Genomic DNA, 20,151 nt, shown 5'->3' with positions numbered 1-20,151 from the left:
TATAATTACCATCACAAAAGAAGAATCAACAAATGGCAGAAACTAAAAAGATGTGGAAAAGATCATTGTATGCTGCATTTGTAGTAAATTTCTTTACAATCTTCAATTTACTTAAGTAGAAAGATTCACTAGTTATACCAAGTTTATGTAGAAAGGCTCACTGTATACTGAGTTTGTAGTGTACATAGAAAGGTTTACTTATTTTTTTTTTCTGAGTTATGTATATACAATATATATAAAAACTTTTTGTAGAAAAGATCACCGCATACTGAGTTTGTTGTTTACAAATGTGTAGAAAAGATCGCTGTATACCGAGTTTATAGTTTACAATTGTCTAGAAAAATCACTGTATACTGAACATAATACAACTTCTGTTTAAAACCTTCATTTAAACATGTATTTTTTTTTATTTATCTTAAAAGTCTACCTACAACAATTTTGTGTATGCAATCTTGTACTAGGATATTGACATGACACGATTACATTGCTGATCAAAGCATGGAAAGTATACTGAATAAAGAAAACAAGATATAAGCATCTTTATCATGTTTTTATTTTTATTATTATCATTATTATTTTTCCATGATGTCTGTCCACATGGAATTTGTAAGCACTCTTGTGCATTCTTATACCACCAAAAGGGTGGGTAAATCGAATCAAGTTGTCTATCTGTCCATCCATCTGTTTGTCTGTCTGTAGACACATCTTGTCTAGACAACTCCAATGAAACTACAGTAATATTCGGGACAATGTGTAGATGTGCATGCACCATTTTCCCCTGGAAATATTGATTGCCATGGCATCTGGTCAATATAGACAGGTTTTGCATGTCGGTCAACTTCTAAACCTGTGGACCAATTTCAACAAAACTTCGCAGGAATATTAGGGAACATGTTATCATTTGGATTACAGTTTCAGTTATCCCTGGGCAATGTGGAGAGGATATAGTAATGATTTTGAGGATTGAATGTAGAGGTCACAGTACTTGCATAAGTACTAAATGATTACCTTGTAAACGCATTGAGACCAAGACAGTTAGTATACCTTAATCAAATTTGGAACATGTATCCCTTGTGAGGAGAAGTCGGTTTCTTTAGAAATTCAGGGTCAGATATCAAAGATCAAGGTCACAGTCAAAAAACGGATAGTTGCATGGGGGTGTTTTTCCATTGTATTACCCTCGTTTTTCTATCAAATTTCACAACCTAAAAGATATTCACATCTTGTAAATTTCAAGGTTCAAGGTCACTGTAAGGATGTTAAAAAAAATGATAATACAAGAGGAATAAAATATCTTGTGACAAGTTTTAGAGAACAAAGAATATATAAACATGAAAAATTGGAACAAAGTCAATATCTACTTGAAGATTCCCAGAAAAAGTACAAGGAGAATAAGACCAGGTTTTCTGGAAGAATAGGCATCTTCTATTTTAAGTTATGGTGACAAGTCATGTTTGTTTTAGAAAATTGGCACTCTTATGCAGTCATTTACAAACAATCTGGAAAATGAAGCTGTCCAATATTTGTATGTAGCATGTTATTTGCATGATGGTCTAACTAATGGTCTTAAACCAATAGGATACACAGTCTTTAAAGTGATAATATGGTGTCCATGATCAACATTCCCTACAATGTATCCAAAGAAATGGACAACTTCCCTATCATTGCATCTTGGAGCCTGCTTGGGACATGTATTACATAAGTAATACTACTATGCTTGTTATTTCTGATATCTGCTGGTCATTTTTTATGGGCTGCAATGATTTACTGATTGCATATAGTTGGTTTCAGTATATAGCAAGCTAATAACAAAGAATTTATTTTTTAATGGTCTTAGCATACCAGTACTTTCAGTACTTTGATTAATTATCTATTTAACAGCTTAGGGTGACTATAAAAAAACCACAGCTATCATATTTAGTCTTAAATATTTAAAAGTTTCAACAGAGGAATGGAGGTCCAGACGACCATCTTGGATTTGCCTAGCAAAGTTTGTTAAGGACTACCGAAATTGATCTCTCTCACATTTCATATGTAGGTTCCCCTTGGTCCCTAGTTGTGCCCATTTGATTTTGGGACTGGTCAGGAAAAACCAAAATGGCTTCCAGGCGACCATTTTGGCTTTGACAGTTAAAGATTATTATCATATATTCGCACCACCTGACTAGCTCTCAACAGATCATGCAGACAGGTTAATCTATACACAGTATGAGGATGGCTTAACACACTATTGTATTGACTTGTCCTAGAGAGGTCACAGACAGGTTAAACTATACACAGTATGAGGTCTGATAAACACACTATTGTATTGACTTGTCCTAGAGAGGTCACAGACAGGTTAAACTATACACAGTATGAGGTCTGATAAACACACTATTGTATTGACTTGTCCTAGAGAGGTCACAGACAGGTTAACCTATACACAGTATGAGGACTGATAAACACAATTTTATATTGTCTGGCTAGGTCGCTAATAATGCAAGAGAGAGAACTCCTTGTTCCATCACAATGATAACTCATTTTAACAATGAAAACGGAAGTTACCATGATTTTATTTAATCAGAGGATGATGTACGTTATGTGAAGTTAGATTTTACTTAAACCAAACAATGGAGAGCTAAATGAGGGGAAAGAATTTGATTTCAGTTTCTTTTATGCATTATTTTAGGGTGAAATTTGACAGTTACTTGTGATGCTGATTACTCCAGAAAGCATTTTTCTAATTTTGTAGTTTTGATGAAAATCATGCTGCAAGACAGATATTAGTGCATTCAACCAAATCATTTTGTATCATGAAAGAGTTGCTAATAATTCTTTTCTCCTTTTTCATGACACTTTTTATTTTCACCTGTGGACATTTTCCCTGGAATACAAAAAGTGTATTTTAATTTTCACATCAAACATGAGAATTTTTTTATACCCTGGTGCCAAAAAGGTGAAAGTGGTGAACGCTTAGGCTGTGTTGAAATTTTCCCAGTATGCAGTATTTGAATGTGACTACATGTATGATATTGCAACTGTTACAGCAAGTACATTGTTACGGCCCCTGCTAAAGCACGACGAGGCTACCCATTCACAGTCAATGTCGCCTTGCTCTATCCTTCTGGACCATCCACCGTGGAGGCCGCAATTCAGACCTTGTCAAAACAGGTAGTTGTGGGACCAGTTAGGGCCAGTTTCGGCAGCAGTAGTCTGAGTAAGTTTCAGGCAGAATATTCATTCATTTATAATTGCTATTGTCGATATAATTGTTTTATCTATTCGATATTTGATCGTGGAAGGCAGATATAAGTCTTACAGTTTTGATTTGGGTTCAGGAACAAATACACACAGGAAAGTCGACAGAATTCACACAAATGCAAAATAAACCATGAAATAAATGAATTTTCATAGAAAAAAAATCAGATGTGAAAAATTTGAAAATTATGGGAAAAGGAATTTCATAAAAGGTCATTTGCAAAAATAACTTGTAAGTGAAATTCCCCCATTTATGACATTCCCTGGATCATTGTCACTCACATATGCAAAAAATAAAAAAAAAATTCATCTAAATGTTGACAGATTGACTGATAAAAAAAAACCTTGTGGAGTGTTTTCGGTAAAACACATATTTGATTGTAGCTTTCTTTGTTTTGTTTTACAGTCGAACAGAAAACTATGACCTTGTCTGTGAGTATTGCTGTACACAGAGTCTGTGTCAGAAATTAAATCATCTCATTGTTATATATAACAGAGATGGCTTACTTCTAATAGCCAGTAAAATTAGAAAGTAATCTGTCAGATGTATGTTTGGACAGAAGATGAATGTATGAATAGATATTTGTATAGACAGATGTATGTTTGGACAGATGTATACAAGGACAGATATTTGTAGGGACAGATGTGTGAATGGACAGATGTATGAATGGACAGATGTATACAAGGACAGATATTTGTATGGACAGATGTGTGAATGGACAGATATTTGTATAGACAGATGTATACAAGGACAGATGTTTGTATGGACAGATGTATACAAGGACAGATATTTGTATGGACAGATGTATGAATGGACAGATAATTGTATGGACAGATGTATGAATGGACAGATAATTGTATGGGCAGATGTATACAAGGACAGATATTTGTATAGACAGATGTATACAAGGACAGATATTTGTATAGACAGATGTATACAAGGACAGATATTTGTATGGGGAGATGTATATATGGACAGATATTTGTATATACAGATGTATACAAGGACAGATATTTGTATTTACAGATGTATACAAGGATAGATATTTGTATGGGCAGATGTATGAATGGACAGATATTTGTATGGGCAGATGTAAACAAGGACAAATATTTGTATGGACAAATATATACAAGGACAGATATTTGTATGGAAAAATGTATATAAGTTTTTAAACATACTATGCAAATTAATCTTTTTAAATCAGAATGGGTCTTTTGATGAAGAATAATCAGGTTAACAAAATTATAGTTCAAAATCTAAACCAATGAAATAAGGACAAGATCTGAACAAAAAAAGATTAATTTTGAAAGTAGGAAAATGAAAATGTTCATGAATAGTAAATATGTTTTAGCAGAGTTAGTCTCTACAAAGTCAATTACTGGGGAGTTAGTCTCCACAAAGTCAATTACTGGGGAGTTAGTCTCCACAAAGTCAGTTACTGGGGAGGTATTCTCTACAAAGTCAATTACTGGGGAGGTATTCTCTACAAAGTCAATTACTGGGGAGTTAGTCTCCACAAAGTCAGTTACTGGGGAGTTAGTCTCCACAAAGTCAGTTACTGGGGAGGTATTCTCTACAAAGTCAGTTACTGGGGAGTTAGTCTCCACAAAGTCAATTACTGGGGAGGTATTCTCTACAAAGTCAATTACTGGGGAGGTATTCTCTACAAAGTCAATTACTGGGGAGTTAGTCTCCACAAAGTCAGTTACTGGGGAGTTAGTCTCCACAAAGTCAGTTACTGGGGAGTTAGTCTCCACAAAGTCAATTACTGGGGAGGTATTCTCTACAAAGTCAATTACTGGGGAGTTAGTCTCCACAAAGTCAGTTACTGGGGAGTTAGTCTCCACAAAGTCAGTTACTGGGGAGGTATTCTCTACAAAGTCAGTTACTGGGGAGTTAGTCTCCACAAAGTCAATTACTGGGGAGGTATTCTCTACAAAGTCAGTTACTGGGGAGTTAGTCTCCACAAAGTCAATTACTGGGGAGGTATTCTCTACAAAGTCAGTTACTGGGGAGTTACAAAGTCAGTTACTGGGGAGTTAGTCTCCACAAAGTCAGTTACTGGGGAGTTAGTCTCCACAAAGTCAGTTACTGGGGAGTTAGTCTCCACAAAGTCAATTACTGGGGAGTTAGTCTCCACAAAGTCAATTACTGGGGAGGTATTCTCTACAAAGTCAGTTACTGGGGAGTTAGTCTCCACAAAGTCAATTACTGGGGAGGTATTCTCTACAAAGTCAATTACTGGGGAGTTAGTCTCCACAAAGTCAATTACTGGGGAGGTATTCTCTACAAAGTCAATTACTGGGGAGGTATTCTCTACAAAGTCAGTTAGGGGTGTTAGTCTCTACAAAGTCAGTTACTGGGGAGTTAGTCTCCACAAAGTCAATTACTGGGGAGTTAGTCTCCACAAAGTCAATTACTGGGGAGTTAGTCTCCACAAAGTCAATTACTGGGGAGTTAGTCTCCACAAAGTCAATTACTGGGGAGTTAGTTTCCACAAAGTCAATTACTGGGGAGTTAGTCTCCACAAAGTCAATTACTGGGGAGTTAGTCTCCACAAAGTCAATTACTGGGGAGTTAGTCTCCACAAAGTCAATTACTGGGGAGGTATTCTCTACAAAGTCAATTACTGGGGAGTTAGTCTCCACAAAGTCAATTACTGGGGAGGTATTCTCTACAAAGTCAATTACTGGGGAGGTATTCTCTACAAAGTCAATTACTGGGGAGGTATTCTCTACAAAGTCAATTACTGGGGAGTTAGTCTCCACAAAGTCAATTACTGGGGAGTTAGTCTCCACAAAGTCAATTACTGGGGAGGTATTCTCTACAAAGTCAGTTACTGGGGAGTTAGTCTCTACAAAGTCAATTACTGGGGAGGTATTCTCTACAAAGTCAATTACTGGGGAGGTATTCTCTACAAAGTCAATTACTGGGGAGTTAGTCTCTACAAAGTCAATTACTGGGGAGGTATTCTCTACAAAGTCAATTACTGGGGAGGTATTCTCTACAAAGTCAATTACTGGGGAGGTATTCTCTACAAAGTCAATTACTGGGGAGTTAGTCTCTACAAAGTCAATTACTGGGGAGTTAGTCTCCACAAAGTCAATTACTGGGAGAGTCTATTCAATTACTGGGGAGTTATTCTCTACAAAGTCAATTACTGGGGAGGTATTCTCTACAAAGTCAGTTAGGGGTGTTAGTCTCTACAAAGTCAGTTACTGGGGAGTTAGTCTCCACAAAGTCAATTACTGGGGAGGTATTCTCTACAAAGTCAATTACTGGGGAGGTATTCTCTACAAAGTCAGTTAGGGGTGTTAGTCTCTACAAAGTCAGTTACTGGGGAGTTAGTCTCTACAAAGTCAACTGGGGAGTTAGTCTCTACAAAGTCAATTACTGGGGAGGTATTCTCTACAAAGTCAATTACTGGGGAGGTATTCTCTACAAAGTCAGTTACTGGGGAGGTAGTCTCTACAAAGTCAGTTACTGGGGAGTTAGTCTCCACAAAGTCAGTTACTGGGGAGTTAGTCTCTACAAAGTCAGTTACTGGGGAGTTAGTCTCCACAAAGTCAATTACTGGGGAGGTATTCTCTACAAAGTCAGTTAGGGGTGTTAGTCTCTACAAAGTCAGTTACTGGGGAGTTAGTCTCTACAAAGTCAGTTACTGGGGAGTTAGTCTCTACAAAGTCAGTTACTGGGGAGTTAGTCTCTACAAAGTCAATTACTGGGGAGGTATTCTCTACAAAGTCAGTTAGGGGTGTTAGTCTCTACAAAGTCAGTTACTGGGGAGTTAGTCTCTACAAAGTTAGTTACTGGGAAGTTAGTCTCTACAAAGTTAGTCACTGGGGAGTTAGTCTCTACAAAGTCAGTTACTGAGGTGGAAATCTCTATAAGAAAGCCAGGTGCTGATGAAAGCATATTTTTTTCAGATCCCAGAAACAATTCAAGGCGGAAAGTATTATCTGACAATTGAAAGCAAATCTGGCGTTATCTTCAACGTTACCAAGAAATTGGATGTTCTGGTTAAGACAGGCATAATCCTCATCCAGACAGACAAGAAAGTGTACAAAGAGGGACAAACAGGTAATGACAGACAAAAGGTGTACAAAGAGGGACAAACAGGTAATGACAGACAAGAAGGTGTACAAAGAGGGACAAACAGGTAATGACAGACAAGAAGGTGTACAAAGAGGGACAAACAGGTAATGACAGACAAAAGGTGTACAAAGAGGGACAAACAGGTAATGACAGACAAGAAGGTGTACAAAGAGGGACAAACAGGTAATGACAGACAAAAGGTGTACAAAGAGGGACAAACAGGTAATGACAGACAAAAGGTGTACAAAGAGGGACAAACAGGTAATGACAGACAAAAAGTGTACAAAGAGGGACAAACAGGTAATGACAGACAAAAGGTGTACAAAGAGGGACAAACAGGTAATGACAGACAAAAAGTGTACAAAGAGGGACAAACAGGTAATGACATACAAAAAGTGTACAAAGAGGGACAAACAGGTAATGACAGACAAAAAGTGTACAAAGAGGGACAAACAGGTAATGACAGACAAAAGGAGTACAAAGAGGGACAAACAGGTAATGACAGACAAAAGGAGTACAAAGAGGGACAAACAGGTAATGACAGACAAAAGGTGTACAAAGAGGGACAAACAGGTAATGACAGACAAAAAGTGTACAAAGAGGGACAAACAGGTAATGACAGACAAACAGTGTACAAAGAGGGACAAACAAGTAATGACAGACAAAAGGTGTACAAAGAAGGACAAACAGGTAATGACAGACAAGAAGGTGTACAAAGAGGGACAAACAGGTAATGACAGACAAAAGGAGTACAAAGTGGGACAAACAGGTAATGACAGACAAAAGGTGTACAAAGAGGGACAAAAAGGTAATGACAGACAAAACAAAGAGGGACAAACAGGTAATGACAGACAAAAGGTGTACAAACAAACAGGTAATGACAGACAAAAGGAGTACAAAGATGCACAAACAGGTAATGACAGACAAAAGGTGTACAAAGAGGGACAAACAGGTAATGACAGACAAAAAGTGTACAAAGAGGGACAAACAGGTAATGACAGACAAAAGGAGTACAAAGTGGGACAAACAGGTAATGACAGACAAAAGGTGTACAAAGAGGGACAAACAGGTAATGACAGACAAAAGGAGTACAAAGTGGGACAAACAGGTAATGACAGACAAAAGGTGTACAAAGAGGGACAAAAAGGTAATGACAGACAAAAGGTGTACAAAGAGGGACAAACAAGTAATGACAGACAAAAAGTGTACAAAAAGGAACAAACAGGTAATGACAGACAAAAGGAGTACAAAGAGGGCCAAACAGGTAATGACAGACAAGAAGGTGTACAAAGAGGCCCAAATAGGTAATGACAGACAAAAGGTGTACAAAGAGGGACAAACAGGTAATGACAGACAAAAGGAGTACAAAGAGGCACAAACAGGTAATGATAGACAAAAGGTGTACAAAGTAGCACAAACAGGTACTGGCAGACAAAAGGAGTACAAAGATGGACAAACAGGTAATGACAGACAAAAAGTGTACAAAGAGGGACAAACAGGTAATGACAGACAAAAAGTGTACAAAGAGGGACAAACAGGTAATGACAGACAAAAAGTGTAGAAAAAGGGACAAACAGGTAATGACAGACAAAAGGAGTACAAAGATGGACAAACAGGTAATGACAGACAAAAGGTGTACAAAGAGGGACAAACAGGTAATGACAGACAAAAGGTGTACAAAGAGGGACAAACAGGTAATGACAGACAAAAAGTGTACAAAGAGGGACAAACAGGTAATGACAGACAAAAGGTGTACAAAGAGGGACAAACAGGTAATGACAGACAAAAGGTGTACAAAGAGGGACAAACAAGTAATGACAGACAAACGGAGTACAAAGAGGGACAAACAGGTAATGACAGACAAAATGTGTACAAAGAGGGACAAACAGGTAATGACAGACAAAAGGAGTACAAAGTAGCACAAACAGGTAATGACAGACAAAAGGTGTACAAAGAGGGACAAACAAGTAATGACAGACAAAAGGTGTACAAAGTAGCACAAACAGGTAAAGACAGAATAAAGGTGTACAAAGAGGGACAAACAGGTAATGACAGACAAAAGGTGTACAAAGAGGGACAAACAGGTAATGACAGACAAAAGGTGTACAAAGAGGGACAAACAGGTAATGACAGACAAAAGGTGTACAAAGAGGGACAAACAGGTAATGACAGACAAAAAGTGTACAAAGAGGGACAAACAGGTAATGACAGACAAAAGGTGTACAAAGAAGGACAAACAGGTAATGACAGACAAAAGAAGTACAAAGAGGGACAAACAGGTAATGACAGACAGAAAGTGTACAAAGAAGAACAAACAGGTAATGACAGACAAAAAGTGTTAAATGAGGGACAAACAGGTAATGACAGACAAAAAGTGTACAAAGAGGGACAAACAGGTAATGACAAACAAAAGGTGTACAAAGAGGGACAAACAGGTAATGACAGGCAAAAGGTGTACAAAGAGAGACAAACAGGTAATGACAGACAAAAGGTGTACAAAAAGGGACAAACAGGTAATGACAGACAAAAGGTGTACAAAGAGGGACAAACAGGTAATGACAGACAAAAAGTGTACAAAGAGGGACAAACAGGTAATGACAGACAAAAAGTGTTAAATGAGGGACAAACAGGTAATGACAGAAAGTGTACAAAGAGGGACAAACAGGTAATGACAAACAAAAGGTGTACAAAGAGGGACAAACAGGTAATGACAGACAAAATGTTGTAGTTTTACAGTCTTATCAATAAATTTACAGAACACATTAGTGGTTAACACATAGGTTTGCTGTAGTTTTAAAGTCTTGTCAATAAATTTACAGAACACATTAGTGGTTAACACATAGGTTTGCTGTAGTTTTACAGTCTTGTCAATAAATTTACAGAACTTATTAGTGGTTAACACATAGGTTTGCTGTAGTTTCAAAGTCTTGTCAATAAATTTACAGAACACATTAGTGGTTAACACATAGGTTTGCTGTAGTTTTATATTCTTGTCAATAAATTTACAGAACACATTAGTGGTTAACACATAGGTTTGCTGTAGTTTTAAAGTCTTGTCAATAAATTTACAGAACACATTAGTGGTTAACACATAGGTTTGCTGTAGTTTTAAAGTCTTGTCAATAAATTTACAGAACACATTAGTGGTTACCACATAGGTTTGCTGTAGTTTTAAAGTCTTGTCAATAAATTTACAGAACACATTAGTGGTTAACACATAGGTTTGCTGTAGTTTTAAAGTCTTGTCAATAAATTTACAGAACACATTAGTGGTTAACACATAGGTTTGCTGTAGTTTTACAGTCTTGTCAATAAATTTACAGAACACATTAGTGGTTAACACATAGGTTTGCTGTAGTTTTAAAGTCTTGTCAATAAATTTACAGAACACATTAGTGGTTAACACATAGGTTTGCTGTAGTTTTATATTCTTGTCAATAAATTTACAGAACACATTAGTGGTTAACACATAGGTTTGCTGTAGTTTTAAAGTCTTGTCAATAAATTTACAGAACACATTAGTGGTTAACACATAGGTTTGCTGTAGTTTCATATTCTTGTCAATAAATTTACAGAACACATTAGTGGTTAACACATTGGTTTACTGTAGTTTTAATGTCTTGTCAATAAATTTACAGTACACATCAGAGGTGCAGTGATATCGTCAGTGACCAAGCCTCTTGATTCCAACCTTGATATTATTATAAAGGTAAGTTCTATTTTGTGCAAATTTTCTTTTGACTGTGTTATCCTGTTACCAATGTTTGTTGTTACCTTAAATGCCAACCCCTCATTGCTTCATGCTGTTATACTTCTCCATATGCTGACAGTCACCGACAGATCCTCCATTATGTGTCAAACAATTTAACAATTTCTGCACATTCTTTTCATATTTTGTTAAATTTTGTAATTCACTGATTATCGATTTGCTATTGGAAATATTTTGAGGAATCTTTCCCCCAGGGGACAAATTATAAATGTTCCAAGGACAGATTTACTGTGTACAGATAAACATTAATGAGGCTGTTATTTCAGATGGTGTTCATCAAAAAATATCAAACTTCCAGGTCATGTTTTTATAAGAAATGAAAATTAAAATAATAAAGATAATAGTTGTAATACAAAAGGTGTTGATTAAACTCTATTTAAAATTCTAATTTGAAATCATATATTTCCCTATCTTTAAATGTTGCCAACTTTTCCAAAAATTATGTAAAATGTTAACAATGCACACCTCAACTTCCTTGCTGTCCATATGTTTAATTTTAACATGGATTTTATTGTTTTCAGGACCCAAAGGGAAACAAGCTGGCTCACTACAAAGGTGTTACTCCAAATCTTGGTAAGAAAATAGGTCAAGATTGTTGATGTAAAAGGACAGTCAAGGTCAAATAATTCAGTTGAAGGTCAAAAAGATCAGTGAAGTGAAACTCATTCATGGCAGAAGACAGAGCTGTAGAGATAAAGAGTTTTGTTTTGGAATAGAAACCAAAATTAACGGCATTACGTCAACCTCAAGGGTCAAAGTCAAATGAGTTATATGTCCTTTCTATGTGAAGGTGTTGTCAAGATGAAATTAGTACGAATTATTTTGTAAAGAATGGAGTCAAAGTCAAGTCAACCTTAAGGGAATGAGTGGGGAAAAATGGGGTCACGGTAAAGTAGATAGGAATCAATGGAGAAGGAATGGGGTCAAGGTCAAGGTCAATTCAAGCTAATGGGAAGAAATGGCAAAAGAATAGAATCAAGGTCAAGTTGGTAGGAAACAAAAGGGAAGAATTTTGTCAAGGTCAAACTCAAAGGACGGGGAACTGAAAGGGTGAGTATGATAATTGTTAGTCCTATTTTGTTTGACTTCTGTAGGTGTGGTCTCTACGGATTTCAAGCTAGTAAATGACCCAGCCTACGGGGAATGGACGATCTTCATCATGGCTACAAACACTCCGGTATGTTTCGCAATATGTACAATGCGTTTGTGTTGTGACTAGGTTGTTGGTGTCCATATCTTCACTTTTCTATTATAAAGATGATTTTTATTAGACCCATCAAGTATCTTATGAGAGTTTGTCTCAAAGTAAACAACTTAAATAAACAACTTACCAGATTTAGACCATATTTGGTCTGAAGCATCATTGGGTGAAGGGAATCAATTTTGGATAAATGATGGGTCTCGGCCCCCACAGGGGCCAGAGAGGCCCAATATGGGAAATAGAACAAATTCTTTAAATCCTATATTCCTCTCTAGTAAAGATGGGATTCTGTCCCACTTTGGCTAGAAGCATCCTTGGATGATGAGACTGTGGGTTGGGAGGAGTAGGATTCATTACAGGGGAAATGGAGCTTATCACAAATCACAACCTTGTGAGTCACCAGTCAGAACCTTGTAAGTCACTAGTTAGAACCTTGTGAGTCACTAGACAGAACCTTGCGAGTCACTAGTCAGAACCTTGTGAGTCACTTGTCAGAACCTTGCGAGTCACTAGACAGAACCTTTCTAATCACTAGTGAGTCACTAGTCAGAACTTTGTGAGTCACTAGTTAGAACCTTGTGAGTCACTGACTCACTGATGAGACTGTGGGATGGGAGGAGTGGGATTCATTACAGGGGAAATGGAGCTAATCACTAATCAGAACCTTTGGAGTCACTAGACAGAACCTTGTGAGTCACTTGTCAGAACCTTGCGAGTCACTAGTCAGAACCTTGCGAGTCACTAGGCAGAACCTTGTGAGTCACTTGTCAGAACCTTGCGAGTCACTAGTCAGAACCTTGCGAGTCACTAGACAGAACCTTGTGAGTCACTAGACAGAACCTTGCGAGTCACTAGACAGAACCTTTCTAATCACTAGTGAGTCACTAGTCAGAACTTTGTGAGTCACTAGTTAGAACCTTGTGAGTCACTTGTCAGAACCTTGCGAGTCACTAGACAGAACCTTTCTAATCACTAGTGAGTCACTAGTCAGAACTTTGTGAGTCACTAGTTAGAACCTTGTGAGTCACTGACCCACTGATGAGACTGTGGGATGGGAGGAGTGGGAATCATTACAGGGGAAATGGAGCTAATCACTAATCAGAACCTTTGGAGTCACTAGACAGAACCTTGTGAGTCACTTGTCAGAACCTTGCGAGTCACTAGTCATAACCTTGCGAGTCACTAGACAGAACCTTGGGAGTCACTAGTCAGAACCTTGCAAGTCACTAGTCAGAACCTTGCGAGTCACTAGACAGAACCTTGAGAGTCACTAGTCAGAACCTTGCGAGTCACTAGTCAGAACCTTGCTAATCACTAGTTAGAATCTTGTGAGTCACTAGTCATAAGCTTTCGAGTCACTAGACAAAACCTTGTGAGTCACTTGTTAGAACCTTGCGAGTCACTAGTCAGAACCTTACTTATTACTAGTTAGAATCTTGCGAGTCACTAGTCAGAACCTTGCAAGTCACTAGACAGAACCTTGCTAATCACTAGTTAGAATCTTGCGAGTCACTAGTCAGAACCTTGCGAGTCACTAGACAGAACCTTGGGAGTCACTAGTCAGAACCTTGTGATTCACTAGACAGAACCTTGGCAGTCACTAGTCAGAACCTTGCTAATCACTAGACAGAACCATGCGAGTCACTAGACAGAACCTTGGCAGTCACTAGTCAGAACCTTGCGAGTCACTAGTCAGAACCTTGGGAGTCACTAGTTAGAACCTTGCGAGTCACTAGACAGAACCTTGGCAGTCACTAGTCAGAACCTTGTGAGTCACTGGTCAGAACCATGCGAGTCACTAGACAGAACCTTGGTAGTCACTAGTCAGAACCTTGGTAGTCACTAGTTAGAACCTTGCAAGTCACTAGTCAGAACCTTGCGAGTCACTAGTCAGAACCATGCGAGTCACTAGACAGAACCTTGGTAGTCACTAGTCAGAACCTGGGGAGTCACTGGTCAGAACCTTGTGAGTCACTGGTCAGAACCTTGTGAGTCACTGGTCAGAACCTTGCGAGTCACTGGTCAGAACCTTGCAAGTCATTGTGTCTTGTGATATGTGCAATTATGCACGAGCTCCATACCACATTTCTGTCTCCAATAACATGGATTAGAGACACAATTTTCTGCAGAGGACAACATCTTCTGAGTAAGTTGTTTCCCATCTGACAATGTAATTAATTTCCCCCATGAGTTTTCCCCAACATCCAACATAGTATTGTTTATATCCTTTGTTGTACTTTATCAAAAAACTATACAAAGCCTATGTTGATTCACAGGTTTGCTAATATGGAGAACATATGATATGTAATCACTTATATCCTTTTACTGATGTTGTTTTTAGGGGAATGTTATTTTGAATTGTTGAACTGGAGGTAAGGTGTATAAAAATAAAACAGAGATAGATGTAGTTTTTAAAAGATCTTAGAATCACGCTCGAGGTCGCAGCTTCTAAGAGAAGACTAACCTCCATACTCAGTACTTTCAGTACTTAGATTTAAAATAAGTTTTCATTTTTTATTAAAACAAAAAAGGTTAATTTTTTATTTAAGTGAAGGAGCTCTGAACTATTTAGCAACCAAAATTTTAAAAGTTTGAAAAAAAAAACATAACTTGTTTATTGATTTGACCTTTACATTTTTTTTGAATTTTTGAAGATATTTTTCATAATTAAGAAAGAGGAATTCCTGTACTTCAATTTTTTTAACTTAAGCCAAATGACCAAAAAAGCAGCTAAAATGTTTGTTTTGGGGTCCTAAATGTCTTTGAAAGTGGGTTGATAAGCCAGAATTCACAAATTTGAAATCTGTGATTATTTTGTGATACTCAAGAGAAGTACCTTAATCATGAGAAAATGTTGAAATTGTTGACACTAATAACCAAATTACACTGTCAACTACGCCGTCAAAGAAAGTAGTCCACAAATGAAATTTCTTCAAAAATAATATAATTCAGCCTTTTTCAGTTTATAAACAAAAATATTAAGCATGGTCAGATATCAGACAAACAAGTCCTCCCGATTTTAGAATAAGAAGGGAATTCTGCTTTGAAAAGAATTTTTGTATTTTTAGGAAATTACAGCCACAGAGACATTCAAGGTGGAAAAGTATGGTAAGTGATTGCTTATTCGTTGAAATGTCTTTCAAACTTCACTCTTTCTCAGGCAGAATTTCATATTTAATGAAAGTATACATAACCAGTGCTTTCTGCACTCATAGTGGGAAGACAATTGTACAGATTGGAAGAGAAATTTTATGAAGTCAACAACAAGAGAAATTTTATGAAGTCAACAAGAGAAATTTTATGAAGTCAACAAGTCCACAGAGCCCGTAGAAAAAAACCTAATTACTCAAAGGAATTTATTGTATGTTGAATTGTAGCTAAATGATCAGGTTTGTATGATGATGATGATGTTTTTCATTTACTTGTTGTAAACAGAAATATTTCAATGCAATGTTGATGAAGAGTGACAAAATTCCTTAAATTTTTTATGAGCTTTTTTTTAAATCCAGGCTGAAACTGTTGGTTAGTTGGGGGGGACATACATCTAAAATGTTACCAACACTTTTTCTAATTTTATACAGTTCTCCCCAAGTTCTCCGTCGATGTCACTGTTCCAAGTTTTATTAAACTGTATCCCGGACAAAATGCTGGTATACTGACGGTGGACATTTTAGCCAAGTGAGTACCGAGGAAAATTAGTCTTGTTGTTGAACTGATTGAATTGATGAATTTTTCACAATAAAATCAATTGTTGATTGTAAACAATTCTTGTAACTGCAGTAAATAGTTGTTTATTTCATTGAACATAAAAAAATCTAAAACAGCGTTGTATTCTGTATAACTGTATTTTCTATTTGTTGAATATCACTAAGATTTGATCAAATTTAATCAAACAATTATGTCCACTAATAAGCCACCCATACAGTTGAGATGTTATATCTGTGTCTACTCTAAGCCAGTTTTCTAATTCTGAGTTTGTAGTGTGATTTGTCGGAGTTAATGCAGGATAACTCTGGTGAGCATTTTATTTACTTTGTACACATTTGTTAAAGGTACACCTACGGGAAGTCTGTTAACGGAAAGGCAATTGTCCAGGTAACCAGTAACAGCCAGCACGAACTATTGGAAAAAACACTTGTAGTAAGTCTATTGAAAGCAAGCAATATTATCAAGTATAACTTTCCTAGTACCTGAACTCTATGTTTATAATCTCTTAGGCTGACTACAAACATAGCAGTTGTTTCCATGATTAGCAGTCATTTATGTATTAAGTGTATATTTCTAAAAGATACCAATAGAAGTTGTATCCCTTGATTGTCCACATTTCTGTGTTTCTTCTCTGCTTGATTTATCTCCCCTTGTCTATAGTTTCAAAACTTCTTATACATTAGGTATTGTGTGATAAGGTCTTAATTCCATGAAACAACTTAAATGATGTTTAAATGTTTTAGATACTCTTAGCCAAATTGTCTAGATATAGCACATCGGGAAATCCTGACCTGAAAGGTCACTGGATCATTGATTTTATGTAAAATATTGGGTAAATACGCAAGTGTGTGTGCTGTTCACTGATATACTTCACTGATCTTATATTAATGTTTCATTCTGTTTGACTTATATAATGCAAACCTGTTATAATCAGGGCCATGTGAACTTTGTACATTTATCTAGCCACAGCTATAGAGTTTTCACAAATCAAAAAATATATGTTTGTTTAAATGATGATTTTGTACAAAAGCATCGCAGGAAATCCTAACTTGTGTGATGAGAGATCACAAAATGAGAATTTAAAATAATTACTTATGATGAAATAACTTAAAAAAGAAATAAGTTATTTGATTCAGTGATTTAACTTCTTTGTCAGCTGTTAATTATGCTCTTCATTAAATATCCATTATCACATACCATATACATCTTAACACTAAACATTTGGGGGAAGTTACTGAATGACTTTTGTGTATTTAGTGACAATTTCCACAACACATTTACAGTATCGTCTCATTTAGTATATCTGACCATGAATTCACAGTCATTTTATATACTGTAATGGTTTTTTTTTGTGAAATTTGTCATATTTTGATGAGAATTTGTTTGTGGGTGAGTTTTTGAATGGCACAGTAAGATCCTCCTACACCCTGATCCTCTCCTAGGGCCTATAAAATAACCAAACATTTCTCTGTGACTGCTGTCAGTGAGCTCAGAAGTCATTAATTGTATTTGTTATCCAAGGTACAATACCTCTTTAATGGTCAATCCTCTTCATTTTTGTAGAATGGACAGAGTTCCTTCAGTTTCACTGTAACGCGAGAACACGTCAGTAGATGGCTTAATTATCAGGCGTCTGTTCTGGTCAGGGTTGTTGAAGATGTGACAGCAAAAGTGGAGTCAGCTGAGAAAAGCGTGCCAATGTTCATGATGCCATACAAAATTACCTTCATCAACGATGATGGGTCGTTTATATACGGAATGCCACGTAATATATTCGTAAGTATGAAGGGTGTGTTAGGTGTTGTTTCATCCAGAAACTGTAAATTAATTTGACTTCCAGTCGCCAATATTATTTATATGTCAAGACTTTAGATTACAGTATATCAGATACTATTGTTTCTAAACTTTTTGTGAAATGTGGCTGGTTTTCTTTTAATTTGATATTTTCAAAAAAATCCAATGTCCAAGTCATTCATTGCAAAACTACAGTTAAATAACCAGATGGCTCAATTGACCTTGATTTTCTGATCATATAAGAACTAGTCTTCTGTCCAACCACATTCTCTTTGTATTCTGTCCTTTACTTCAGCGAGAGGAAGTAATGAAAACATGTAAACTTTTTTATTTCGTTGTCATTGTAAACTGAATTTCTTAATTGATCCACAAAAATTCTGGAAGTTCTTGAATATACTTGTTTTCTAGGTGAAGGTGACGGATGCTGCTGGAGGATCAATTCCATCAGCTGAACGATCGGCTCTGGGTGTATCAGTGACATTTGCTCTGTCTAAAAATTGGGTACCCAATGCAGATCTCCTGCCTCCGCTCACCTTGACCATGCCGGACACTGGTGATGTGATATCAGCACACGTAGACATCCCTACTCGCCTTGAAATGGATAATCAAACTTTTTCAATGATGGTAATTCCTTACCTTTAATCCTATTTAATCATTCAATAATTATCAGTACAGACCTGATGAAGCCGTTCAAGATGAAGTTTATGTGGCCGAAGGTGTGGTACCTGTTGTCTGGTAATATGCTGTCAGTTTGTGGCCATACGACATCAACTAATTTCTTCTGAATTCTTCTGCTTAATAACCATGAAGTTATAGGTCATAAACATGGGCCAGTGCCATATTTGGATAAAAGGCTATCAAGTTAATTCATTTGAATGACCTTGACCTACTTTCAAGGTATAAAGGGTCAAATATGTTAAAATCTCCTTTTTAATTACTAATTAAGAGCACTGAGTTTTGTGCCTTTATAAAGAAAGGGACACAGTGTGTGATATTAATATAAAAGTTACCAGAAGTAAGTATTCTATAATTTAGTCGTCATAAACTACAGGTTAGGGATACATGCCTACTCAGCCTGTTGATTTTTAAGTTTGTATCTAAGTTTTTGTTTTGACAGGCGGAGTTGTCCTATCCCTCAACAACTAGTCAGAAAAACGAGAAAGTTACTACAGAAACTGAATATAAATATCCAATTGGTACCAAGACAAATCATGGCATCAGTGTGGGAGTGGTGGGAGTCACCAATCAGGTAATTAAATCAGTTTGTAATTAATCTGAGGCTGATGATGCTGGATTGGTAATAGGCCTCTCTATGTATTGCTCTTTCCTAGATTTTGGAGTGATTGAAACTGCCTGTTCCTGAGGTCTTCATTAATAAGAAAATGTGGGTGAGTTATAAAACTGCATTCATACTGAGGTGGCCATCTTGAATTTTGACTTTGAAAAATTAGTTATTGCTATTTCTTGAGAAGTGCTTGATGGATCTTTCTTAAAGTTCATATGTAGGTTCCCCTTGGTCTCTAGTTGTGCCAATTTGATTTTGGGACTGGTCAAAAGAAACAAAATGGCTTCCAGACTGCCATTTTGAATTTGACAGGTAAAGATTATTATGGCTATTTCTGCAAAGGAATGCTCAAATGTCTTATCATTAAGAGCATAACCAGAGAAGAGAAGGGAAAAGAATGGAAAAGATCCAACTTTCAAAGAGCATATAAAGATCAAACAATGGTGGGTGCCAAGATCCCTCTGGGATCTCTTGTTTATTATAAGGTCATCTATCTTTCATGTTGTGCTTAATTATCTGGGATAAAGATATCAGTGCCTAAATGTTTAATCAACAGAACTGAATTTTTTTCTTTTTAAATTGATTAAACCTTTTTACAAAAATTGCAAAATAAGTAATGCCAACTTACATTGATTACTGTTGTTGGCCCTGAGCACTAGGGGTCTTACTGTGGGAGGAAGTGGCAGTACTTTTTTTACATCTGTTCTAGAAATCGAGCCCCACACATCTAGGTGAAAGGCTAAGTGAGCAGCTTTATTTTCCTCAAGCAGTTCTATCCAGACAGGAAATAAATGATAACTGAACGTACTTTTAATACAGATATATTCTGCATCAGTGATAGTGAAATCTTGCAATCATCGGATTTAGAATCCTTCCAGATATGTGATATGTTTTAATCAACACCTGCTGAAGATCCCATGAAGATGTTATTGTTAATTAAATCTTGAAAAACCTGACAAATATTGTGTGCTGTAGATATTTGATAAGCTCATCGGAAAGCGTTCTTATTGGAAGGATGAACAATTTAGTGGTATTTGCTGAAGACCTGTTGAATAACTGAG

At 36.7% G+C, this 20,151-nt stretch overlaps 1 protein-coding gene across 1 annotated transcript; it reads left to right on the top strand.

Annotated features, from left to right (window-relative positions):
- Window positions 1-7,987: 7,987 nt before the first annotated feature.
- LOC132563903 (CD109 antigen-like) lies at window positions 7,988-19,892 on the top strand. Its single transcript, XM_060228664.1, has 11 exons — window positions 7,988-8,141; window positions 10,972-11,042; window positions 11,624-11,675; window positions 12,197-12,279; window positions 15,372-15,411; window positions 15,885-15,981; window positions 16,356-16,443; window positions 17,575-17,787; window positions 18,214-18,429; window positions 18,923-19,054; window positions 19,800-19,892. The coding sequence occupies exons 1-11, from the start codon at window positions 7,988-7,990 to the stop codon at window positions 19,890-19,892; spliced, it is 1,239 nt and encodes a 412-aa protein (XP_060084647.1).
- Window positions 19,893-20,151: the final 259 nt, after the last annotated feature.

This window comes from Ylistrum balloti, unplaced genomic scaffold (genome assembly GCF_031769215.1).
Source record: "Ylistrum balloti isolate Yb309-2 unplaced genomic scaffold, AGI_CSIRO_Ybal_v1 Utg371908, whole genome shotgun sequence".
NCBI lineage: Eukaryota > Metazoa > Mollusca > Bivalvia > Pectinida > Pectinidae > Ylistrum > Ylistrum balloti.
Note: the sequence above shows the minus strand (reverse complement) of the source record. Positions and strands in the feature narration are given on the sequence as shown.